The sequence below is a fragment of the Anser brachyrhynchus genome, assembly GCF_964034855.1.
Source record: "Anser brachyrhynchus genome assembly, chromosome: Z".
Taxonomy (NCBI): Eukaryota; Metazoa; Chordata; class Aves; order Anseriformes; family Anatidae; genus Anser; species Anser brachyrhynchus.
In genome coordinates, this window is record NC_137697.1 from 63,834,189 (window position 1) to 63,861,137 (window position 26,949).

At 40.4% G+C, this 26,949-nt stretch overlaps 1 protein-coding gene across 1 annotated transcript; it reads left to right on the plus strand.

Annotated features, from left to right (window-relative positions):
- Positions 1-12,875: 12,875 nt before the first annotated feature.
- Positions 12,876-26,815, plus strand: MARVELD2 (MARVEL domain containing 2). The gene is made up of 6 exons (XM_080574919.1): positions 12,876-14,091; positions 15,664-15,696; positions 16,717-16,853; positions 17,431-17,602; positions 18,008-18,058; positions 18,951-26,815. Exons 1-6 carry the CDS (start codon positions 13,078-13,080, stop codon positions 19,065-19,067), a joined length of 1,524 nt encoding a protein of 507 aa, XP_080431045.1. The 5' UTR covers positions 12,876-13,077; the 3' UTR covers positions 19,068-26,815.
- Positions 26,816-26,949: the final 134 nt, after the last annotated feature.

A 26,949-nucleotide genomic window follows, 5' to 3' on the forward strand; every position in this document is an offset into this window, starting at 1 on the left:
GGACAGCAATCCCACCACTGGGTAATGCTGGTGCTCCTTGACCAAGGCTAGTCACAGTGTCTGTACGACCGCTCGCATCTGCTGTGACAGTGCTCTGATCAGCTGCTGTTCTTCAAAGTTTTACAGCAGCATTTCCAATGTCACCATCTAGATCTCTTCTTCTGGTAGTGATAATGTGATTTTTGGCTGCTCCTCCAGTTTCTTTGCTGACTCTGTAAATGTCTTTATACCCTGTCATTCCCAACAAAGAGGATGAAGAGTCTATTTCCCTCTCATTTATTTGAGTTTTGTCTGTCCAAGTAACACTGTCACACTCAGTTCTTTCTGGCTCCTTGCCACTATCACTGTTGTAGTCATCACTGGATAAGAATGTGCTGAGTCACATGATGCTTCCCGTGATGCTTGTTCTTCTTTTTAGGAGACTTCATTGTGACTTTCACTTTTCCATCACAGACTCTCTCCCCACTTGGACTTCTCACCCTTTTTTTCTTTTTCTTATACCTTGTCTCACTACTTGCTGGATTATCTGAAAGACTATATTCACTTGTGTAGCAGTCACCAAATTTTGATGACCTTTTCTCAGGGTCAGTTGCTCTCCCTGGGCTTGTGCTCTCTTCAAATTCATTCTCCATGGGGCAAGTTTTGTAATTCCTTTTTCCAGCAGTCTTCTCACATTTCATTCTGTCAGGCCCCCAGGAGGGGTTTTTGACCTGCTTGATTGACTCCTTGAGCTGTATCTTTCATGAAAGCAGTAGCAGCTACTGTAGGGTCCCCTCCAATCTGCAGACCTGTCCTTTCAGTAAAGGATTTTATCCTGTATTCTAGATCAGTAGATTGCCGTGAATCATGAGCATTAGACTGAAGCCTCTTCCTGAGGCTTCATAGCCATCTCCAACCTTCTTTCAATTATAAAAGGTAGAACTCTTCCAGTATCTACTTTCTTCATCGTCTCTTGTATAATAATGATCACTGTCTCTGTTTCTTGATCTCCTTTTGCCATGGCCTTTGCTACATGACTGTGATCATTTCCTGCTCTGGATGTAGTGTTCTCATGACTTAGAGAGCCTCTCTGACTTTATGGAGAGAGATCACAGAATCACAGAATAGTTGAGGTTAGAAGGGACTTACACTTGGTGGAAGAGGATCAGGTCAGGAAATACTGAAGCAAACTGCTGGACATATGTTCAAGGGCCCTGATGGAATGCATCCATGAGTGCTGAGGAAGTTGGCAAATGTCATTGCAAGGTCACATTTGATCAAACATGTCAACTGGGAGAAGTGTCTGAAGACTGGAGGAAACCAGATGCCACTCCTTTCTTCAAGAACGGCAACAAGTAAGACCCAGGGAATTGCAGGCCAGTTAGCCTCGTGTCAATCCAGGCACATGAAAAAGAAAATCATCAGGAATAGTCAGCATGGATTCACCAAGGGGTGAATCCTGACCAACCCAATAAGCTTCTATGATGAAATGATCAGCCTGATGGATGAGAGGAGAGCAGTGGATATTGTCTACCTGCGTTTCAGTAAGCGCTTTGACACTTTTGTGTCAAAGCGCTTTTGTCCCTCTTCCTAGAGGCACTGTAGAAACAGGGGCTGAATGGGCAGACAATGAGGTGGATTATAAACTGGCTGAATGGCTATGCCCAGAGTGTGGTGATCAGTGACATGATATTTAGTTGGATGATGTGCCTCATGGGTCAATACTGGCCAGGTCCAAACCTGTTTCACATGTTCATTATCATCTGGATGATGGGGCAGAGTGCCCCCTCAGCAAGTCTACAGATGACACAAAAATGGAAGGAATGCTCCATGAGTGCTCCACAAAAATGGGAGGTGCCAGGCGCCAATATATGCCAGGAGCCACTCAGCTGGGAAGCACTTTTGCAGAAAAGAACCTGGGGATTGTGGTGGAAACCAAGATGAACATGAGCCAAGAATGTGCCTGTGCCACTAAAATGTTTCGCTGCATCTGGCAAAGTACTGCCAGCAGGTGGATGGAGATGATCAAATTATGCTACATGTGAGTTTTCAAGAGATTTTCTAAATGGCTTTGCAGATATAAGGTTAAGAACAAAGCACTAGGCCATATGGCATAAGACTTCTCACAGTGCACTACCTTCCTGCATGTTAATCCCTCTCAGCCGCACCAAGTCTACAGGTTCAACTCAATTTCAGTCAACTCCCAGCACATAACACTTCACTGCTCCTCTGCTGATGTTAATTACTGTTCTGCTCTACTCAGCATTGGTGAGTCTGCACTGGGAGTACTGTGTCCAGATTTGGGCCCCACAGTACAAAAGGGATCTAGATGTACCGGAAAGAGGGCTACAAAGATGATGAAGGTACTGGAGCATCTCTCCTGTGAAGAAAGGCTGAAAGAGCCAGGACTGTTCAGCTTGGGAAAGAGAAGGCTCAGGGGGATCTTATCAATGCACGTAAATACCTGAAGAGAGGGTGCAGAGAGGATAGAGCCAGGCTCTTTTCAGTGGTGCTCAGTGCCAGGGCAAGTGGCAATGGGCACAAACTGGAACATGGGAGATTCTCTATGAACATCAGGAAACACTTCTGTGCCGTGTGGATACTGGAGCACAGGTTGCTCAGAGAGGTTGTGGAGTCTCCTGCCTTGAAGGTCTACAAAAGCACCCTGGACATGATCCTTGGCAACCTGCTTTGGGTGTCCCTGCTTGAGCAGGACGGGTGGACAAAATGACCTCCAGAGGCCCCTTCAAACCTCAGCCGTTCTGTGATTAAAGTGCAGAATAATTTTCAAATACTTCTTTTCATACTTCATCTTACTACTTGAGATGTTGCAAACTGTCAGCTTTCATTGCAGAACAGAGAAAAAACTGTGCTCCGGAGAGAACCTCTCTGGAGCTGAGGTGCAAGGTTGTTCAGGTGACATAAGAGGCACAAAAAATAGTCTTCAATTTTCTTCTAAAAAAGGTAAATGCCTATTATTTTGCTGAAAGTTAAATGACATTTTGTCCACTTCTTCTGTGAAGGTATTCTCTTCACTGTTGAAGCTCAGTAAAGTGAGCTGTGCAAAAATTTTTTTGACATGTTATTCTGCAGCAGGAATAAAAGGAACAAAGTACTTTTAGAAGCTGAATATATAGAGAGCTTACATATATTACGATCTCAAAATTCGCTAATATGAGTGTTATAAATCTGCTCTGTATGTGTTAATGTAATTTAAGACAATGTTCTCTATTCTTCTTTGTAATTATATGTATATCTTTACTGATCAAAGCTTTTATGATGTAACCTTAATTCAGAAGGGATATTTTCATGGCTCAGTTCTGTGTTCTTCTCCAGGTCCTTATCTCTATACCTGCAGCATTTCTGAAGCAGCCCACCAGCTTTGTGTGTGTGGCACTTCTGAAATGACTGGTTTTGCTTTGGGGTGGCCACAGACATTGAAAAGTTTAAGAGCTGAGATTATTATTTGCTGTAATCTTAAATGCTAACTCATAGAAAGAGAACAAGAAACTTACTATTGTGTTTTATAAGTGTTGTCAGGAATTCAAGGAAGCCAACACTTGTTGAGAAACTAATGTCTGCAAGTTACACATTCAGTGCTTTCCAAATGCAGAGCTGTGGCATGTGTAGTGCATTCTAGGAACCGTTAGACGGCGCCAGCATTATGTTCAACCTAGAAACAAGGACGTGAATTTAACAGTTTACTTCTGTGGTACGTTGTAAAGATAGTAAAAACACTGATGCTTTTATTTATTTACTCTCCCTTCCACCAAACTGAAACTGTGCTGTTGGAATACAAAATTAAATATTGTTTCAAGACTTTTTTTGTAAGAGGGGGTTTTGTAGTTTGGGTTTTAGAGTATATTGAAATGAACTTAGCTATGTTTGTTAGAGATCATGGGGGAGAAAACCGTGTTTCTAGGTTTAACTTGTAAACATGGAAACTAAATTATTCTGGTGTTGTCTTATAGCATACTAAGTTTGTGGTTTTTTGTGTACATCAAAAAAATATATAAAGTATCTCTGAGTAAAAGCATTTTGTTGTTAGTGCTATTAAATGGGTAAACAGTAGGTTGGAAATAGCTATGAAAAGATCTCGGGAGCTCACTGGTAGATAGTGAACAGCCCATACATACTGTAGAAAATCTAAATAGTCTTAAAATTACTTTAAATCTTAGATAAGTTACCTTGAAATAGAAAAAAACATGAGAGTTGTGATGAGAACTTGGGACTAAATGAAGGTATAAGGTCTGACAGCTTCTGTATATGACATCTCAGAAATGGGTATTCAAATTGTACTTTGACAGCATCAATGGCTAAAATGGATTCATGGTAATCATAGAAGAGCCAAAAATATAGTTAAATGATAGCTTCCCTTAATTCAGAAAATAACATTTACCTACCATTAAATCAAATTGTGGGTTCAAAATTGAGTATTAAGTTAGAATGAAAGAAGGGTTTTATTCCTTAGAGCTCCGATCATTTTAGAAATAGTTGGGTCTTGGAAGAATCATTAAAATGAAAAGTTTTCTTTGCCTTTTATGTGAGCACTTCGAACAGATCACGCAAATAGATGAAAATTTGATAACTGAACAAAATATATCTGAAATATGATTTATATATATTTGCACTTGTACTTTATAAAGAAGAAATTTGTGGGAAAAGCAAGTTGGACATAGATTAGAACTGGAATGAGTAAACAAGAATGTCAGCTTCTCTTTCAGAAAAGATATTTCTTATTCAAATAAGTACTTGGTGCCTTAGCTTTTGTTTAAGGTGCAAAAGTGGAATAAAGTATGCTAGTTTAGGCACCTGGGTTATTGTATCAATTATTTTCTCTTAGTGTTCCTATTTATAAAACCTCTTCTGTTCATTAAATTATTTTTTTCTAGTTTAGAACATTAACAGTAGTGATCTAATAATTAGAGACCTCTTAAAAAAATAAAAAACATGCGTTTTATCCTAATTATATTGTTTCTTTTCTTGATATACTGCTCATTGGAGAATGACTTTTAGTCAAAGAAGAAAGGGAGCACCACACTAAAATGTGGAGAAGAAAGGGGAAGGGGAAGGGGAAGGGGAATGAGCAACGAGGTCACCTCTTGGCCTCCTTTTCTCCATACTGGACGAGCCAAGTGTTCTCAGCTTCTCCTCACAGACTATGCCCTCCAGCCTTTTGCCACCTTTGTTGCCCACCTCTGGATGCTCTGAAGGACCTCAACATCCCTTTTATGTTGTGGAGCCCAGCACTGCACACAATATTCAAGGTGAGACCACACCAACGCTCAATACAGTGGGAGGATCACCTCCTTGTACCAGCTGGCTGTGCTGTGTTTAACGCACCCCACAGTGGGGTTTGCCCTCCAGGCTGCCAGGGCATGCTGCCGGCTCACGCTGAGCCTGCTGCAACCAGCACCCCCAGACCCCTTTCTGCAGGGCTGCTTCCCAGCCACTCGCCTCCCAGTCTGTGCCTGTGCCTGGCATTGCTCTGTCCCATTGCAGCACCCGGCATTTTCCCTTGTTGAACTTCATGCCATTGTTAATCGCCCAGTGCTCCACTGCTCCAGTCTGTCTGCATCCCTCTGCAAGGCCTGAATTCTCTCCAGACGAGAAAGAAAAGTAAAATTGATGTTTCAGAAAAACAGGAGATATAAACTATTGGTGGTGAAGATGATTCCATCTTTCTTTTCTCTGCTCTGGGGAAAATAATGTGCTGCAAAAGTAAGAAAACTTTGACTCACTCTTCCTTCTCGACGGGTAGAGAATGTCAGTTGCTAATAGCAAGGTTTGCTAAAGTAAGGCTTAAGGTGACCTCTAATTCACATGTATAGTCATTAAAAACAGTATAAAAACAGTAATAAATGGTTGTGGTAACTGAGATTGCAGCTGTCTGCATCTATTAGTTAAATAATACTCTTCCTCACAGATCTAACACCTGAGTGTAATAAAATCAGATAACTCTAGTTGCATTAGCTTCGTGTGCTGTCACACACACAAAGCTAGGTAGATAGACACCACATTTGTTGCTTTCTATAAAAGCAAAATTTGCTTCCCAAGCAGAGCAATACAAAGTTTTGCAGTAATGTTTGGTGTTTGTGTTCCTAAATGTTACAAAACAGCCCTGCAGCCTCTCAGCTATTGCTTCCTAGCTGTATATACTCTTTCCTTCTGCTGTCTTTTCTTCCCTACATTTTCTTTCAACTCTATGTTTCCCTTTAAGAGATATACATGCTCGCTCCTTTAGGAGCTGAAAGGTTCTTCCACTTCTCCTTACTTCCCTGCCTCTCTTTCTACCTCTCCAAAATATCTTCCACCTTCCCTCTGTTGAAAATTCTATTTTTTATACACTCAGATTCTGTAAATTTTCTTCCTGTCTGCTGCCTGTATATGGCCACAGTACTGTTTTTTAACACTTAAAAACTGATTCACAGCAGTTTGTTACTGTCCCGGTTCCAGTTAGGACAGAGTTAATTTTCCTCCTAGTAGCTGGTAGGGTGCTATGTTTTGGATTAGGACGAGAAGAGCGCTGATAACATGCTGATGTTTTAATTGTTGCAGAGCAGTGTTTACACCAGGCCAAGGACTTTTCGGCTTCTCGCTCTGTCCTGCCAGCGAGCAGGCTGGGGGTGCAGCAGGAGCTGGGAGGGGACAGACCCAGGACAGCTGACCCAAACTGGCCAAAGGGGTATTCCATACCATCTGACGTCATGCTAAACAATATATAGGGGTGGCTGGCCGGGGTGGGGGGCCGGCTGCTCGGGGATAGGCTGGGCATCGGTCAGCGGGTGGTGAGCAATTGCATTGTGCATCACTTGTTTCATACACATTATTATTATTAATACTATTATCATTATCACTATTATTATTATTATTGTTATTATTATATTCCTGTCTTAATAAACTGTCTTTATCTCAACTCACAGGCTTCACTTTCCCGTTTCTCTCCCCCATCCCAGAGAGGGAGGGGGGAGGGTGAGCGAACGGCTGTGTGGTGTTTAGCTGCCAGCCGGGTTAAACCACAACAGTTACTTATACTGTAGTACTATCAGCACTCAGCTAAGTCAGGATGCATAATGCCTGTCCAGAGTTAGTTAATGATTCATAGCATTCAATTCCAAAATCAACTGAGGAGTGGCATGAGGGGATATGAAAATAATTAGATGAATTTTATTATACAGAGCATGATGTAACTAATTATTTGTTGTTGACTATGTAATATAGACTGACTGCACAATGAAATATTTATGCCTGCATGAAAAATTTTCTGAGAACTGAAAACTCTGTAACCTAGTTGTTGGTATAGTCAGCAGTTGCTAATAATCCTGCTCAATATATGTGAAAATAGTTATGCATGTAGTTGCACATCTCTGTTCTTGCTCCCATCTCATGTACGTTTTAATTTTGAATAAACCAGATGAAATCTGTGTATTTTTTTCTAGCTTTTTGATGGTGTGCAGTAATGCAATGCCATTTCCAATCTAACTGCTATCAGTATCAGGATTTCACCACACGCCTTCTCACTTAACAGAATATTGTTGAGGTATCTTACCTATCCTGTCTAAGGCACTTCTGCAATTGCTTGATTCCATTTTGATTTGAAAACAAACAAACAAACAAACAAAACCCATCAGTGATTTAAACTCTCAAGCACAATGGTTTTTTCATTAATCTCAACATATGATTATTCAATCTGTCTACATTGTAGAATAATGAGGCTGTAGGAGAACTCTGGAGTTCAACTTCAAAGGTAGATCAGGTGCCCAGGCCCTTTATAGATCAAGTTTTGAGCATCTTTCTAGACGAAGATTTTTCTTCCAATATGGATGATGTCTGAAGAGTCAATGAATGACATGCGAGCACTGCTGCTGTCCTCTGTAGTAACTGGAAGATAACTGTCATTTTTTACATATATACATTTTTTGTACTTTTAAATTGAACTTCCAGATTTTTCTCTCAGTGTTTATGAGGGGTAGAAGGCAATTATTATCTTATAAATTAACAAAAAATAAGCTGTATTGCCTCAAAATTTTAATACAGTATAGGTGATGGTGTATTGTTAGTGAATTCCAAACTACATCAAATGTAGGGGAGATGCAGGCCATTTGTCTACAGATTTTGTCCAGCTTCAGTCAGGATTTTATTTTAGTGTGCATTTTTCAGGTTTATGTAGCAAGGTTTTAGTAGCATGGGATCTGCAGGGCTGGCCTCTGTTAGAAAACACGAGGAGCTGCCCCGTGTTAGATAAGAATCAGTTCCAGATGGCTCTGAAAGGGACCTGCCACTGGCCAAAGCTGGTCTCACCACCTAAAGTGGTTGCACCTCTGTGAAAATATATCTAAGAAAGAGTGAAAAACAATGTGCGGTAACACAGGAGTTGAGAAAATGTGAGAGAAACAGCCTTGCAGACACCACGTTCAGTGAAGGAGGGCAGGAGGTGCTCCAGGCACACGGCAGCAGTTCCCCTGTGGAGAGGCCCCTGGTGGAGCAGGCTGTCCCCCTGCAGCCCATGGGTCCCACACGGAGCAGATCTCCACGCTGCAGCCCGTGGAGGAGCCCCCGGTGGAGCAGGTGGATGTGGCCTGGAGGAGGCTGCGGCCCATGGAGAGCCCCTGCTGGAGCAGGCTCCGGGCAGAAACTAGTTTATAGAGGCACAATTAGAGATGAAATACTGCTAATAATTCCTGCAAGTAAGTTGAAGTCTGTGCAGTTTAACAAACTTTAAACTGTTGTCTAAGTTTAACAAATTGCTGCTGATGTGTTCTATGTGTTCATCAGAAATATTTGTTCATGAGATAACAAAGTTCTGGGTAATTTCTTACAGTTGAATTGATACTGTCTACATGTGAGAAAAATGTTGGCTTGCATGGGAGAGGAATCCTATAATCAAAGGATTAAAATTTTCAAGAAACTTTAATGTCCGGTGATAGGCAGAAAAAAAAAAAAAAGAAATTAATCAATTTTATGATCTCAATATAAAAACTCTAACTGCTTATCTCTTTTCTGGATTCATTCATCAGTATTCTGTGTGTAGTCATCCAGCAGACAAGAAGATCACCATAATACCTTTAATGGTACAGGATATATACATTAATTATTGTCTAGTTACACTTGTAATTACCAAGGTCTTCTTTCTTGCCTTTCTTAAAAATTGAGACAACATTTGTTAGCTTCCAGTCAACAGGGACCTCTGCAGATTCTCCAAACCATAGAAAAATAATTGAGAGAGGTCTCATAATGACATCAGCCAGCTCTCTGAGTACCTTTGGACGAGTCCCATTGGGCCCCATGCATCCAGCTGGAGCAGCAAATCCCGTACAAGTTCAGAGATGGTTCGGAGGTTATCGTTCCCACAGTCATGGTCCTCCAACTTGGGGTTTGAGAATTAAGGAATTAAAATAAGCATCTGTCTTTCTAGAAGTGAGGCTTATGTGATGCTTTATAAATATGCAAGACAGGGTCCTCATGTTGCAGTACTTAAAAATCATTTTCCCTTTATGAGCGCATGGATTTCTGCAGGTATATGTGTAAATTGAATTTTGTCACATTATTGCCCTGTTGCTTCGTGTCAAAAAGTACTTCTATAGTTCTGACAGCCATAACCTTACCGGAAAACCTAGGTGCTACAACAGATCTCTGCAGAACTGTATTTGCAACTTTTCTCCACTGAAGTAGTTAACCATTGACTCATGTCCCCACCCACCATTCCTATCTATTAATAATTGATCAGGCTTTACAAATTAAGCCATTCTTTGAGGCTTAAGGATTTTTTAAAAGGCTTTAAGGGACTTCGTGAGAAGGCTTTGGAAATATTATAGACTACCTTAGCTAGATCTTCATTGCTTACTGATTCCTTTCAAACAGAAAAAAATAGAAGTAGGAAAAAATCAAAGTTTGCAGTACATTTTAAAAAATGTGTAACATGAGGCAATCTAAAAGATGGTTCATACAGAAAAATTTGTTTTGTATGGTATGTAATCCAAAAATCATTGTTCAGACAGCTGGGTTGTCTCTGCTACATTAATTATTTGTAATAAAAGACTTCATGTCTTTAACTAAGGCCTTAACATCCAGATGAATTTATTATGTAGGCTATGTAATAATAACTCTACATCCTAAATACACAGTTAATGAGCAGTAGGGACTTTTTATTCTGTGGAGGTAATCCATAAATATGTTTTGGTAATGTGATAAACACTTTAAATATATATAAACTGGATTTGTATCTAAAATAATTCAAATATATATGTGACAACATAAGTAAACTTATGAATTATTTATTTTTCAGTGTCTTTAATCATACGTGCATTGTGATCTACCCAATATGGTGCTGGTGATTATTCTCTCAGCTCAAATTGTTCGTTTTCAAGATGTTGAGAAGCTACCACTGTATAGACATTTCAGGAGGTAAACTTTCCATTTACTTTCTTGAAGATAACTGTCTTTTTTAAAAAATTCAAGGGGGGAAAAAAACAACTTTTGTACAGAAACATCTTTAGTGTACACACAGGGATGTGACATTTTCACTCACAGCCTGATCACTTTGTATTTTGGTTCTCAGAAGTTTTTCCAGATCAAATCAATTTAGTACATTTGAATTTTACTAGCAACATTTTAACAGCAGTCTTGTTTGTAATCCTTGTTTAGCTTTCTTTTCCATTGTATCAAACATTTGTTCTCTGTCCTAGATAAAATCTAGCACAAAATGTCTGGACAAACTCTTCATTTTTACAATCATAAAGATTTAAGTGAGAATAAAATTGAATTGATACGAACAGTGCAGAATGCTTTGCACATTGTTTATCATGACAAAAAATATTAACCTGGAACTTAGATAAAACTGTATTTACACGTAGTGTCAGATAAGAGATGTAAGAAAGAAGATACAAAGGGAAATGATCCTTATTTCTCCTGAAGCAGTTATACACCCATGGAACTACAAAAAATATTTTAAGGAGTGCTTCCTCTGAAATTATATAGCAGCACTGATTTTTATCTTGTGGATTTTTTTGCCTATCAAACTACTGAGAGTACCACATATTGTGTTTTTACCTTGCTGGGTGGCTCTCTCACTCCCCTTCCTTAGAAGAAGAGGGAGAGAAGAAAGTATGCTGGAAAGGAAAAAGACTCACAGGTTGAGACAAGGGTTGAGATAAAGATCAAAGGAAGAGGGAAAAAAAAAGAAAAAAAAAAGAGCAAAGGTTGTGCAGAAGCACAGAGAGAGAGAAAAGAAATTACTCTCTACTTCCCATCAACGAGCAATGTTCAGCGATGTCCCAGGAAGCAGGGCCTCCATATGCACAGTGGATATTTGGGAGGACAGACTTCTTCATAATGAGAGTCCCTCCTTCTCCTTCCCCTTTCCCAGCTTTTATTTCTGAGTGTGACACCATCTGGTATGGAATATCCCTTTGGTTGGTTTAGGTCAGCTGACCTGGCCATGTCCCCTTCCCACCTCTTGCCCACTGGCTTAGAGGGGTTTGGAGGGAGTCTTGGTGCTGTGCCAGCACTACTCAGCAATAGACAAAACTTTGGTGTGATACCAATGCTGTTCTAGCTACAAGTGCAGAGCACAGCACTGTATGAGCAGCTGCAGGGAAAGTTAACTCCATCCCAGCCAGACCCAGTACACCACGGGTTTTTTTGGAACAAAGATTTTTTATAAAACTACATCTACTGAAGCTTCTATGTCTTATATGTTAGAATGCTTGAAAAAAAATATATATTTTTTTCAATTACAAGACTATAGTGATCTACATACAGATTGTTTAGTGCTAGTAGAGTGACACAGCATGATATGCTGTATTTTGACTCTACCTTGCCTTCTGAACCATGGGGTTCATTTATACCTGTAGAGCCGCAGATACATTTCTATGACCTTGGTATCTCTGAAACAGAAAAAGAGATTTAATTGTGATGGTCCTTCTAATAAAGGATTGTGATCACACCTAACTGAAATGAGACTAACTTCCTTTTCTTAACCAAAAGAAAGAGTTTGTCAGGGCATCTGACAAAGTGTTTCATAGTTACTACTGTAGGATTGTTTTCTGAATTTAACTATGAAGTACTGCCCTGGAGGATGAAGTGTGTATTACTCAAGAAGCACCCTGTAACCCAACATACGCACTAAACACTGTTGGCACAGAGCCATGGAACATAATACTGACGGTAGCAACAAGAGAAAAGAATACGTATAGCTTGAATTGACAGTGATGAACAGAGGATATTACTGTCAGAAACCAGCAGCTCTTAAGCATAAGCGAGGGGGGGGACTCCTGCTAGAGCAGCTCCCGGGTTGATAGAGCAGGAGACTTTTTTTTTTTTCATGGTAATACATGGTTGCTAGTTTAAAGGTTGAAGTAGCTGTTGATAAAGAGCCTGGCGTGCCAGACTTAACTGAGGAAAAACAGGACAAATGAGAACGAGCAGGATGGATTCCCTCTTACTTTTAGCCAGCACAGTGGAAGTGAGCTACCTTGCAGCCAGCCTGAGGTTGCTGCAGCTCAAGCAGTCATGGATTAAAACAGAGGAATAGGAGAGTGACCAAGTATCAATGACTAATTTAACAGATTAATGTGTACAATGGCATTCACTAAAGAGATACTTGTCTGCGCTCAAGTACTCCTTTAGCTACTTGGGTGGGCTAGAAGGTCAAGCCAGCATCAGTACAAGTTTCCCCAGCTTCCCCCCAACTTCGCGGGATGAGCCCTGAGCTGAATACTAAACAAGACGCTCCCTGCCCGCCCTGAGCCATGAAAGTAACCCATACAGATAAAAAAGTGAGTATAACAAACAGTGACAGCAGTAAGTCTAAGGAAACCTTCCTTCCCCCGGAGGCCGCTCCTCACCTCCCCGCCCCGCCCCGCCCCGGCCCGGCTCGGCTCGGCTCGGTTCGGGGTGCCCGGCCGGGGCCGCTCTGCCTCCCGCTGCCCCTCGGGGCTCGCCGGGTTTCCGCCGCTCGGGTCCCGCCCGCCCGGAAGGCGCCGCAGGTGAGGCCGCCGGGGCGGGCCGGGCCGGGCAGGGTGCGGAGCCCCGGGGCCGGTGCCGCAGCGGGCAGGTGCCGGGGCTCTTCCCCCGCCGCCGCCGCGCCGAGCGCCGGCCATGTCGCGGAGCGCCTCGTCCCCGCCGCCCGCCGGCTCCTCGCCGCCGCCGCTGCCCCTGCAGCCGCCCTGCGGCCCCGTCGGCGGGGCGGCCGAGCTCAAGCCGGTGCGGCGGTTCGTCCCCGACTCCTGGAAGAACTTCTTCAGGGGCAGGCGCGGCCGGGAGGCCGGCTGGGGCAGCACGGCGTCCGACATCAGGTACGTGTCGGAGGGGGTCGAGTGCTCGCCGCCCGCATCGCCCGGTCCGAGGCGGGCAGAGCCCAGGTCGGTGCCCGGCTCCTACAGGGACCCCTATGGAGGATCGGGCGGCAGCTGCCCCTCGAGGAAGGAGGCCGAAGCCATGCTGCGTGGGGACTCGCTGGGGTCGCTGGAGCACCGCGCTCCCACCGGCATGACCTACAGCGAGAGGGTGGAGGCCTACCACCAGCGGTACGCCTACATGAAGTCCTGGGCTGGCCTGCTCAGGATCCTCTGCGTGGTGGAGCTGCTGCTGGGCGCCGCGGTCTTCGCCTGCGTGACGGCCTACGTGCACAAGGACAACGAGTGGTACAACATGTTCGGGTACTCACAGCCCTACAGCTACGGGGCCGGCGGCACCTACGGAGGCTACTACTACAGCGGGCCCAAAACTCCCTTCATCCTGGTAGTAGCTGGTGTGGCGTGGATAGTCACCATTGTGCTGCTGGTGCTCGGGATGTCGATGTACTACCGGACCATCCTCCTCGATTCCAACTGGTGGCCACTAACTGAGTTTGGCATTAACGTGGCCATGTTCTTTCTGTACATGTCGGCGGGCATAGTGTATGTCAATGACATCAACCGAGGTGGTCTCTGCTATTACCAGTTGTTTAAGACTCCGATAAATGCCTCTTTTTGCCGCGTAGAAGGGGGTCAGACAGCAGCAATCATCTTCTTGTTCGTCACGGTGGTCATCTATCTGATTAGCGCATTGGTTTGTCTGAAGCTGTGGAGGCACGAAGGAGCCAGGAGGCACCGGGAGTTAATGGAACGAGAGGTAGGTCCTGAGCAGCTGTCTTCTCTCTGGTGGGTATGGTGTGGTGGGCACCGCTCTAAGATCTTCCTGTGCCAAAGACTGGTCTTATCAGGTGTGCAGCAAGCCCAATGCCTTTGAGGGTGGGCTTTCACAAATCTCAGATCACTGAATAAAAGGTGCATTGAAGATGTCTGGCCCAAATCTTTTTTATTATTGACTCTGGTAAGGAAAGGGCTCTGTTCACTTTGTAATACTGGGTTCTCTTCCTGCAGCAGGTGATGAACTGCTTCCTGGTTTGTGTTTTCCAAACAAAGGAAGAAATGAACAATGTGCCTGTTCAGCTCTAGTAGGGTTGGGCTTAAAGCCACCTAGCATTTCTTTGAAGAATGTGCTTTCAGCATGTGAAGTGCTAGCGTAAGCCACAATAAGAATATGAAATATGGATTTGGGTTTACAAGCAAAATTCCAAGATACTTCTTTTTGTCTTTTTAGCTTTCCATATAGTAGTACTAGGCAATAGTATTAATAATAGAGCTGCCTAGGTCTAGGTGTCTCAGATTTCAATTGATTTTATCTTTTGAATTAAACTATCTTGCATTTGCTGCTGGCTTTGCCCCTACTAGAAACGTTCAGTGCTCACCTAGTTAATGATAAACTGTAATAGTGGAGACCTAGCACTATCAGCTAGAGCATTCAAAGTCATTTGTGTAAAAACCTCTTTCACGTGAATGCCCCAACAAAAAAACTTTTTAAAATCAACAGAACTTAACATACCTTTAAAACTTTAAATGAAACCTGCGAAAGCCTAACTTACTAGGCGTCAGCATGTAGATGATTTTAGTAAGAGATACCAAGAAGTTGTTTCGTCAGCTTTATGATTGCAGTTTGTTGATTTGCAGCATTTTCATTTAATACTGTTTTTTTTTTCCCCAACATCTTGCATGAAACTGAGGCTCCCCTTTTGAAAAGTGAATTGCAGATGTATGATAAAAGTTTATTTTTAACAAATTTTGAAATATGTCCTTCAAGAATGAGGTGATTGTTGGCATTACATTGAAGGTTGCTCAGACATTCTTCCCTCTTATTATCAATGTTATTTTATTCTAGTTATTTAAGATTTTTTTAAGCCAATACTTCTAAAGCCAATAATACAGGTTAGGCGAGAGGTTACTCTGGAGAGCACTGTGCAAAATAGCTGCTGGTTGAGTTACTGGTTAGCGCGCTGCTGTGTTTGCTAGGCAATGAACTAGACCGCAGAGTGTCAGCAAGTTAATACATGCTGGCATGTGAAATAGTAAAGGTGATTGGGAACTGGATGGAGTATTTCCTCTACACTGCTGCATACAGCTGTGCTACAGAAGATCCTGTGGTTTTTGGTGATTGTGTTCATTCCAACATTCTTAACTAGTCTTGAAGGAAATTGATCTAAAAATATTCCTTATGCTAAATCTGTTCATACTTGAATATAAATACATAACTCTCTGTACAGCTTGGCTCTGGGGGGGAAAAAAGTTTAAGTGTCTGTGTTTTTTTTTAATCTTATTATTGCTTAAAATAAAACATTAAAGGTCTTCTAATTATTTTTTTTTATAGATGAAAACACAGTCGTCTTTACCAGAAAAGAAGGTAGGAAGCAAATTTATTTTTCTCTTTGTTTACTGGCATTTCAAAATGTGTATTCTTTTTCTTTTGACTCTTTGTTTTGGCTGACCTACCAACTGCAGGGGGGGGGGGGGGGGGGGACTAAAAAAAGATTAGGTTTAATTCTTTAATGTAGTCGGGGTGGTGTTCTACCTAGAAGATTTGGAAGAAGCTTTTGAAGAAGTTACCACATGTTAGTATAGGTTATAAAATTTACTGTAGACAGCAAATCTGATGTCTGTTTCTGTATGTGACCTTACCCTCTTTCATGAAGTGACAAGTTCTGTAGCACTTATCGTAGAGTTTTGCAGACTTGACTGTAACAGCAGAGCATCTGATGCATTGCACGTTTTGGGGATTTTTTTTCCCTTCTGGTTGCCTACTTAGATCGGAGAGTAGCCAGTGGAAGCACAGTAGTAGGTGCTCTGTAACTTCAGTTTGCTTCTGTGACTCTAAGACTGCTTCAGGTCCCCTTTGCAAGCTTTGAAATACCAGCAAAAAGGAGGATTTTAGTGCTTCTGATGCAGAAAGAAGCAGGTGCATGCACAGCAGAGGTTGAATGGGATCTTAATACAAAAGATGTTGATGATTCCCAGAGAATTTCTGGTGTTTCTTTCAGTCCTAAATGTCTCCCAGTAGATACTGTGAATTTCCTACCACTGTCTTCTCTGTTGCTTACTTCAGTACTGAATCAGGAGCCTTTAGCCTTTTGTTTTTTTTTTTTTATGTGTTCTGAGGCGACTCCATGAGCTATTATTTCTGGATCAAGGGATAAACTAGAATAGTAAGCAAGGGGAAGAGGAAACTCCAGTTACTATGTGAGAAACATTACTAATTCTTTCCTGATTTTCTCATTATAGTAAAGGTTGTAAAGAATGTACTGCTGTTCAGTTCTCTTATACCTGTCTTCCCATTAATTGGATACTTTATAGAGTTTGTTATATTGCATTTGAAGGAAAGCCGACTTTATTTGGAACTAAATTTTTTTTTCCTTTTAAAACTTAGTATTACAGTGATGATGGACCAAGAGAAGAGGCCAATTACAGACAGCTTAAATCAGTGGAAAGGAAACAGGAACTACTTAATGGTCATATACCTGCAGGCCACATTCCTAAACCTATAGTGATGCCAGACTACTTAGCGTAAGTGACTTGACTTTGATAAATGAATATAATGGAGAAAACTCAAATATGTTTTTCACTCAGTATTTCTCATATATACATTCATGTTTTCTGTGTCATACTGCATGTGCTGTGGGAACTCATAATTCTTTATCAATGCCATAGACACAGTAATATAAACAAGGAATCTGAAATTTTAAAAACAAATAACCCCCCAAACCCAACCAAAATGTTAGAACACACTGTTATAATCTAGTGTGTAGAATAATTACCAGAGTATAATTACCACCACACAGGCAATATATGTGGGAAATTACCTGACTTTTTGCCACTGAAATTTGACTAATCTTCTACTTACTCTAGTGCTAAATTGATAATATCCTCCCTTTTAAAGAGCAGGCCTTTACGTGGTCAAGTATAAGACCATAAATTGATTTATATACAATTTGGCATAGCTTTCAATGCTTTACGTACATGAAAATTTCAGCAGGTTACAAAATCAGCAAACAATAGAGGAATACTCTATTGATGTCAAGGGTCTGTGTGTTTGTTGAAGTCGTATGTCTAATACTAGTCCCTGAAAATCCTTTTTTTGAAGGAAATACCCAGCAATTCAAACAAATGAAATGCGAGACCGGTACAAAGCAGTATTCAATGATCAGTTTGCTGAGTATAAAGAACTGTCTGCGGAAGTTAATGCTGTATTAAAAAAGTTCGATGAGCTGGATGCATTGATGAGACAGCTTCCTCATCATCCTGGAAGTATATATGTAAGTACCTGTGAAATGGGCTCATGGAAAGCACGGGTGGTATTAAGCAGATTCTGACTGACTTTCTTTGGGCACCACATCTAGTAATACTGACAATGGCTCAGTAGGAGAGACAGTTTTCCCCAAATATGTACTTTCTTGTTTGGTCATCAGTCAACGCTGCTAAGTTGCAATTAGATTGTAGTGGTGTTTTTTTTTTTCATTTTTTTTCATGCTATCAGCTTTTAAGTTTGAGTAAATTATTTAACTTATTTTCACTATTTCTCAAGTTCAAAATGTACAACAAAAATAAATCAATAAATTTGATCACCTGAAAGATTGACTTCTGACAAGTATTTTGTAGAATTTACATGAAGATACATAGTGTACTCAATGTGTTTAAAAATGTGTGATCTCTCTTCTTAGGAACAGGAAAGGATATCAAAAGTTCTGCAAGAATACAGGAAAAAGAAAAATGTGAGTGATTTCAGCTTTACATTGCTCATTAATCTAAAGAATAGCAAAGAAAATGTAAATAGTCAGCATTTCTGATACTAGGTACAATTTGCTAGTTCAGGGTAACCCTAGCAATTACAGGGCTTTGTATATTTTGTCTTTTAAAACTGTAGCATACTACCCACTCAATTCATGCCAACAACCTGTTTTGACAGTAATGATTTTACTAGTCAGATGTGGAAGAAAAGAGTTTTAAGTATTTCAGTCTTCTAAGAGTACATCTCATCTATTAACATTTCAGAGTCCTTTCAGAGGACAGCTTAGTCTTTGGGATCCAGTTTATATATATTCACTAGCTGGCACAAACAACAGATACATTAACAAAAAGAGAGTCTTAGCCTTCAAAAGAAGTTGTGCAGTTTCTTTGTGGCATGAAACTGAAGTGGACTTTCAAAAACAATTTCCAGTGTGATCCAAAAGGTTTCACTTTGTCATTTTTAAATGCCAGCAGTATTCCATTAAAAAAGTCATACATTAAAAGTACCTTTTTTTTTTTCTCATAAAATTCAAATCTTGTGTCCATGTTAAGTTTCATTGCTCTTTTGGGAAAGGGGTTTATTAGACATACCAGAACACACCCATAAAATTATGTAGTAGAATGTCACTTATATGTAGAGATTTCTGTTTAAAAGCTGCTTTGTTTACTGAGTAACTTCAGCTTATTAAAGCAGAACTTCTTCCTGTAGCCCTTCACAAAGGAACGGGAAACAGGAAGGAAATAAGAAAAGAAAGAATATGACTTTGGAGAATAATTGTATAATGTCCTTAATCAAGAACATCACCGGTAATAGACTACTTTTGGATGAAACTGAAAACATAAATATTAATATAAGGGTTTGTGTGTTTTTGGCAGGATCCTGCATTTCTGGAGAAAAAGGAGCGTTGTGAATACCTAAAGAATAAGCTTTCTCACATAAAACAACGAATTCAGGACTATGATAAAGTTATGAATTGGAATGTACAAATTTAGCAGTGCCTTGACCTCAGGGATACTACTTTCTAGTTTTTAAATCAATATGCATATTTTAAAATATTTATTTACTTTCAGAACTGTACACTTTCTATGGGGATAACTGCCTAATCATTTTGTCACTTACTTAGATATTGTACGTTATGGTCAGGTTTTGTATGCAGATCAGTTATAAGTCCTTGTGTAGAATACCAGTGTTAACATTCTGCTCTCATCAGCCAGTACACAGCCTGACCTCTTAAGAATGCATACTTTATTTGAAAATACTGTATCTGCAGAGTCCACTAGAAAAAGCAGTTCTAAATACTGTGTCAAAAGTGTGCATATAAATGCTGTAACAATTTTTTTGTATAAATTTTATGTATAGATGACATCTTAATGGTATCAGAAAGAGTTGAGCCGTTCCTTGTGGCTGGGGTTTGGTAGGGTAATTCATGACATAGAAGTACTTTGTAGAATTATTTTCTACTTGGAAAGTAGGAAATCAGTTTTATAAGACTACTGTATTTTCAAATTCTCTGCTGTATGTCAGAAGTTATCTGGAATTTTACCTAATAAGGGATGCAGAATAAGTTCCTGTTTAAGCAATAATTGTATGGTGGGTTTTGTTTTTTTTATGCTCCTCTGTAGAGATGGCACAACAAATATGTGACCTCAAGGGAAGAGAGGTACAGGGTTGGAATCATGTTTAGTGGTCCACTAGCATTGCTAGTGTTCTCTACATACATTTTGGGGTTCATCTTAGTAGGTTTCTATGGGCTTAAAGAAAAGGAAAACATGCCTTTTCTTTGTCAGCAAGATACAGGACTTTTTGTTTTGGACAAGTTTTAAGATTCCCTTGGTGCAGGTGTTTGAGAACTCATTATTCAGAAAACGAAATTGTTTCCCATTTGAAGTATAAATTACTAGCATCTTTTATAAGGGCGGGTAGGATGTTTTGTGTATTTTCTAAAGCATAAATTTTCATATTGTGTCTTGGAGATACAGGTTTGTATATGCAAATCTTCGCACAAGCCAGTGAATTCTCTTCTTTGTATGCTTTTTCACATCTTTGTTTACTTTTTTACTCAGTAAAATTGTTAGAAGCATTGATAGTTTCTTTGTACAGTTTTCTATAACTCCAATTTGACTTTTCTGAAATACATTTTAATTAAAAAAAGGCAGTGTAACTATGTTATTCTATTGTTCCTAAAGGCATTTGGTTGGAAAAGACGTGCTCTGCTTAAGGTTATTTTAATAATTGTTTTACTGAATGTGTTTTCTTCAAAAAGAAAGGTTTCAACTCTGGCATTAATGTAATGGGAAGGTGTAGGAAAGCTGTTTCCAGTTTAGAACAGTGATGGTAGTGCCAGTGTTACCACCATTTTCAGTGTTGGAAGTGCATTGCTATACCTCGCTCTGAGAGTTAAATTCCCTTTTGAGTTTTGAGCCCTTATCATTCATGATGCAATCATGATGGCTGCAAACTCACATTTGTATTTATGAAGTTGACATTCCAGTTTTATCAGCCACTTAAATTCCATGAGTTTTAGTGGGTGAAGTAAATAATACAAGACACTCTGGGAACAGAGAGAGTTAGAAAACTTGGCACCTCTTCATTTGAAAAAACTTCAGTCTGATCCACCTGAACAGTCTTTCAGTATTTCTGTCAGTCTGAGGTCAGACAATAGTAAATGTTATCCTTTGTTCTCCTACTTGTCTCAATTGTCTCTTCTTCAGGCATCTTTCCTTTTCAAAGAGGAGGAAACCCTTCTACCTTATAAAGGAGCTAGACCAAGTGTTTTATACCTATTGTGCTTTGCATATGTTAAAAAATTAACTTTTGTTTGTAAGCTCCTTGTCCAAGACTGCAATCTAAATCCCTTTTCACTGTACACTTGGGTTTCTTGTTGTTCTCAGCAGAAATTCTGGGCTTTGTGTCAGTACCAGAACACAACTAATCAAAGTTTAAGGATCAACTGATGTTTATAAAATGCTAAAAAAGAAGCTGACTTTGTTTTCTGTGGAATCATAGAATGGTTTGGGTTGGAAGAGACCTTTAAAGATCATCTAATCCACCACCACAGGTTGTGAAAAGCCCCATCCAACCTGGTGGAAGGGGCATCAACAACTTCCCAGGGCAACCTGCTCCTGTATCTAACCTCCCTCATAGTAAAGAATGTCTTCCATATGTCTAATCTAAATCTAACCTTTTTTTCAGTTTAAAACCATTACCTTTTGTCTTGTTGCTACAGTTAAAATGTCTAGCTCCATCTTTCTGATAAACTCCTTGTGTATATTGAAACATTGCAATTGTAGAATTGTAGAATGGCTCAGGTTCAAAGGGACCTTGAAGACCATCCCCAATTCCCCTGCCATAAGCAGGGACACCTCCCACCAGACCAAGTTGCCCAAAGCCCCATCCAATCTGGTCTTGAATACCTCCAGGGATGGGGCATCCACAACCTCTCTGGGCAACCTGTGCCAGTGCCTCACCACCCTCTGAGTGAAAAATTTCCTCCTAACTTCTAATCTAAATCTCCCCTCCTTTAGTTTGAAACCATTCCCCCTTGTCCTATAGTTATCTGCACAAGCAAAAAGTTGCTCTCCATCTTTTTTATAAGCCCCCTTTAAGTACTGAAATATTGCACTCTAACAAATCTGTATCTCCACAGTCTAGATGCAAGAGTGTTGTGGAGGAGGGACCATATCAAGGCCTTACAGAAGATTGTCTGCACCCTTAGTTGGCCTTTCTCACATAGGAACACAGAAATGCATCTTCAGCCTCCCTTTGAAAGTGGTGTCAGTTTCGGTCTCTGACAAACTGGCTTCTGGACCCTCAGACAGTGTTTCTGCATACACTTTCCAGAAACATCATGCTTCTCTTCCTGCTGATTTCCCAGCAAATAGGTAGGGAAAAGGGCACATAGTGCTAGAAAAAGGGAAAAAGCTCAGCAGAGACAGTTGAGTGTGGCACTCTCCACGTTTCCCAGCAAGGTGCCACAGGAGAAGGCGTTTACCTTCACACCTTATGAAATCCGGCAGGGCAACACTATGACCTTTGTGTAAATCACTTGCTCAATCCTGAGTCTGTCACACGGCCAAAGGTTGCTAAGCAGGCAGTTTTGGTGTATGTAATTGGTGAGCTGGTTTTGATCTAACCTATCAAAGGACGACTGAAAATAAACTTGGCTACAGTGCTCTGACCATGCCAAAATAGGAACAAAGACATTTTAATCTCCTGGAGAAATCAAGATTAGTGAAATAACTAACGGCTGGGAGTTGAAGGCAACCAAATACAAGATAGAAACGTGGAGTAAATTTACTGAAAATTAGTTACAATCATTCAAAATGGTCTCTTGATACCCTTAAAGAACAGAAGGTAAACTAGGTAAACTGAATTTACTAGATGATTATCACCCAGATCTCTCTATGCAGTCTCTTTACTCCTAACTTTGTTAAACTACATGGCTACATGTACGTGTAAACAGTCTGCTATGTGACCTTACTAGTGTGACTGGTTTTTTTGCAGAAGGTGGTTATCATTTATTTGAATCTTAACAAGTAATATTGCTATACATGGCAAACATTCAGCATGCATTTTTACATAGGGTCTATCTCAGACAATGAGTTCATGTAGGAAGACCTTTTATGCTTCAGTCTTCATCTTAGAAAATGCTCACCTGTCTCTGCAGATCCACAAAGGCAAATGTCCAAGAGACTTGCAGTTTCCACCTCAGGGAGGCATGCAGACAGATGTGCTGGTGGTATAGTGGTGAGCATAGCTGCCTTCCAAGCAGTTTACCTGGGTTCGATTCCCGGCCAACGCACACCAGCTTTTGCAGGGCAAGCAGGCGATCAGGCCCAGTCAGCATGGGTTTATGAAAGGCAGGTCCTGCTTGACGAACCTGATCTCCTTCTATGACAAAGTGACATGGTTGGTGGATGAGGGAAAGACTGTGGATGTGGTCTACGTTGACTTCAGTAAGCCTTTTGACACTGTTTCCCACAACATTCTCCTTAAGAAACTGGCTGCTCTTGGCTTGGACTGGCGTACGCTTTGTTGGGTTAGAAACTGGCTGGGTAGCCGGGCCCAAAGAGTTGTGGTGAATGGAGCCAAATCCAGTTGGAGGCTGGTCACTAGTGGAGTCCCCCAGGGCTCAGTACTGGGGCCAGTCCTCCTTAATATCTTTATCGATGACCTGGATGAGGGGATTGAGTGCACCCTCAGTAAGTTTGCAGATGACACCAAGTTAGGTGCGTGTGTCGATCTGCTCGAGGGCAGGAAGGCTCTGCAGGAGGATCTGGATAGGCTGGACCGATGGGCTGAGGCCAACTGTATAAAGTTCAACAAGGCCAAGTGCCGGGTCCTGCACCTGGGGCATAACAACCCCAAGCAGTGCTCCAGGCTGGGAGATGAGTGGTTGGAAAGCTGCCTGGTAGAGAAGGACCTGGGAGTATTGGTTGATAGGCAGCTGAATATGAGCCAGCAGTGTGCTCAGGTGGCCAAGAAGGCCAACAGCATCCTGGCTTGCATAAGAAGCAGTGTGGCCAGCAGGGCTAGGGAAGTGATTGTCCCCCTGTACTCGGCTCTGGTGAGGCCGCACCTTGAGTACTGTGTTCAGTTTTGGGCCCCTCGCTACAAGAAGGACATGGAGGTGCTTGAGAGAGTCCAGAGAAGGACAACGAAGCTGGTGAGGAGTCTGGAGAACAAGTCTTATGAGGAGCGGCTGAGGGAGCTGGGGTTGTTTAGCCTGGAGAAGAGGAGGCTCAGGGGAGACCTCATCGGTCTCTACAGGTACCTTAAAGGAGGCTGTAGTGAGATGGGGGTTGGTCTATTCTCCCACGTGCCTGGTGACAGGACGAGGGGGAATGGGCTAAAGTTGCGCCCGGGGAGGTTTAGTTTGGATATTAGCAAGAACTTCTTTACTGAAAGGGCTGTTAGGCATTGGAATATGCTGCCCAGGGAAGTGGTTGAGTCACCATCCCTGGAGGTCTTTAAAAGACGTTTAGATGTAGAGCATAGTGAAATGATTTAGAGGAGGACTTGTTAGTGTTAGGTCAGAGATTGGACTCGGTGATCTTGGAGGTCTCTTCCAACCTAGATGATTCTGTGATTCTGTGAACATAAGAGTTTTCTAACTGGACTTAAGTAAGTTAGAAAGGGGCAGTATTCATAAACTCTTTGCTAATTTGTACCTTTAGCATTGTCTAATGAGTATAAACAAGTTTATGCATCACATAGTAGGGCCTATTGGCTTTAATGACAACATAGCAACTAAAGATACTGGTGCTAATGAAAAACCTAATGGGTATGGATTTGAATTTTTAGTTAGTTCATTTCAAAATTGTGATGGGATTTGAAGCATTTGGACTATCATAATCTGAAAGATGCATTTATAGATGGCTTGCATCTGAAAGATGAATTCCTGTCCAGAATTAAAATTCTTTGCCTTGATAGTTAAAAAAATATTCTTGTTCTGAAAGAAGCATCATTTCTCCCTTTTTCTGCTAGAATTTTTAGCTTGCACCTGTCTTTCATGTTGACATTTTATAAATTGGACTTCTTCCTTCTTAAGAAAGGATGGCATGTGACCTAGTGGGAGTAGATCAAGCTACAACTACATACTTGCTTATAGAAGCAAATATTAACTTATTAAAATGAAGATTTTTTTTAAAAAAATCTTAAGTAGTTTTCATTGTTTTCCTTTTAAATGTTTGGTTTAAACCAGGTTTGGTTTAATTGAAAGCCAATTCTCTTTCTCATCTGTTTCCTGTGTATTTATAAATTGCTCCTGATAAATGCCGCAGTCTGAAAGATATTGAAATGGTAAGTTTTGCTAAGTTCCCTGCTCCTGGTTAAGGAAATGCTACTTTTGTTTAAACGTTATCTTCCTCATTTCTTGTCTTACTTGGATGCAGAGTGACACCCCTTAGAAACGGATGCTTGGTGACTTTCCTGTAATTCAAGAGGTCAAACCCAGTTTTGGCATGTTTCCACTGTATCCAGTAAAGCTGTGATTGCTCTGCAGAGATGTTGCCAAAATGATCTGTGCTTCATTACGATGCTTATGAAATTCTTGGTGACTTAAGTCTACCTATTTGTATTACCCACCTACAGCAGATTGGATCAAAGTAATGAATAAGTGTGCTGTAACAATATAGTTTTTCACTGATGACGATGTATGGAGTAAAATCTTGCTATTGATCAATTGATTCTGCAAACCTGAAAGGGTTTGAATTTGTAGAAATAGCTGATCAGCTTTTAGTATATTAATAAGTAAATTAATATTTGTAGAGGATTTGAATGCTGAATACTTGAGTTAGGGGTGGAACAAGAAACAAAGAAAGAAAATCTAGAAAAAAAAGCAAGTTAGTCTTATTTAGGGTTTTCAGATCTGTTTCCTTTAGGATAATACATTTATTCTTATAATGATGTATTTATTACTGATACGACATGCTTTTTTAACAACCATACTTGAGTTTCAAACTTTACTTGAAAACATCTGTTGACTTGTATAAAGGTCAGTACACTGACTGTAAAGTAGTTGTGCTTCTTTCAGAAAATGACTACTGATGTTAAGAATAATCATGTTAAGTGCTCGTACATGTAAGGACTGTTGCTTGGCTTTGGTGCTGCTGTTTCTTATTTCGATTCCAGTTTTTGCAGTTCACATAGTCCTGAAATTAGAGTAGGAGAAATAGTTTTTCAGGTTGGAGGTCCCAAGAAATAGTGCATAGTACCATTTCTAATTTCATGCACAGAGCCTTACAAAAGACTTCACTGCTGCATATTGGCTGCTTATTCATCTGTAGATAGGTCTCCAGTTCCCGCTTTCTCAAAGATGTGCTAACTATTGCATGTTTTATGCAGTAGTTTTTTTTTTTTTTTAAGAAGCCTTGTGGTTTTGTAAAATACACTTAAACAATTTAGTTTATAAATTCTTACAATTTGTCAGATAGAATTGTTTTGTTTTTACATAATTCCCTCTTCCTCCAAACCCCTTTACATTGTTCTATTCTTCTTGGGGAAAAAAACAAACATATATATATATATATATATATGTTAAGATTAAAGCTACTTGGAGTCTTTAATGCCTAGAAACATTCTTAAAAACTGTACAGTAGCTCTATTTTTTTCTCTACCTCCTCTGTGAAGAAACGAAGTTTTGCACCTACAGGTAGGACTGAATATATCTTTTATTGTGCGCTGCCTCTAAGATGCATCAATGCTGCTTGTAATTATTTTAGGTACAAGCAAAACATAGTCATGAAACATCGAAGTGCCTGAAACTAATTATTTACTTTTATATTTTTGATGTCAATCTGAAAAGATTTCCAACTGTTTTCATACATGAAGCAGCACACTTTTACATAATTACTATTTCTTTTTACTTGTCTTGTGGCAAATCAAACACTTGCAAGCTTTTAAAACTGCATGTAATTTTCATTCCAGCAAATAATTTCAGACATATTCTTACAGTTCCAGAATCCACACTAGGAGATTTTAAGTATAGTTTTAGACCCTGTAAAATTACTGGAACATGTAAAACACCTGTGATATATTTGTTTGTCCTAAAAAATTACATATGCTTTCCTATTCCTACAATGCATGTACTCTTAGGCTTTCTTCCTCTATGCCTATCGTTCAGTAGTTAAGGTGATTTTCTTTTTCTACCACTGTGTATCATTCTGTTCCAGAGATACATAAAAATTGTATGTAGGCAAGTGTAAATAAAATGTATGTAATTTTTCTTTTTCACAACAGATTTCAGATGTTTAATGTTTCATAATTTTTATCCTGATTTTCTATTAGTGAGTTTGTTCTGATAACAAATCTGTCACCTTGTTCACATCTGATCTTGTATGTGTGCATTTTCCCTGCTGCTTCACCTCCATAAAG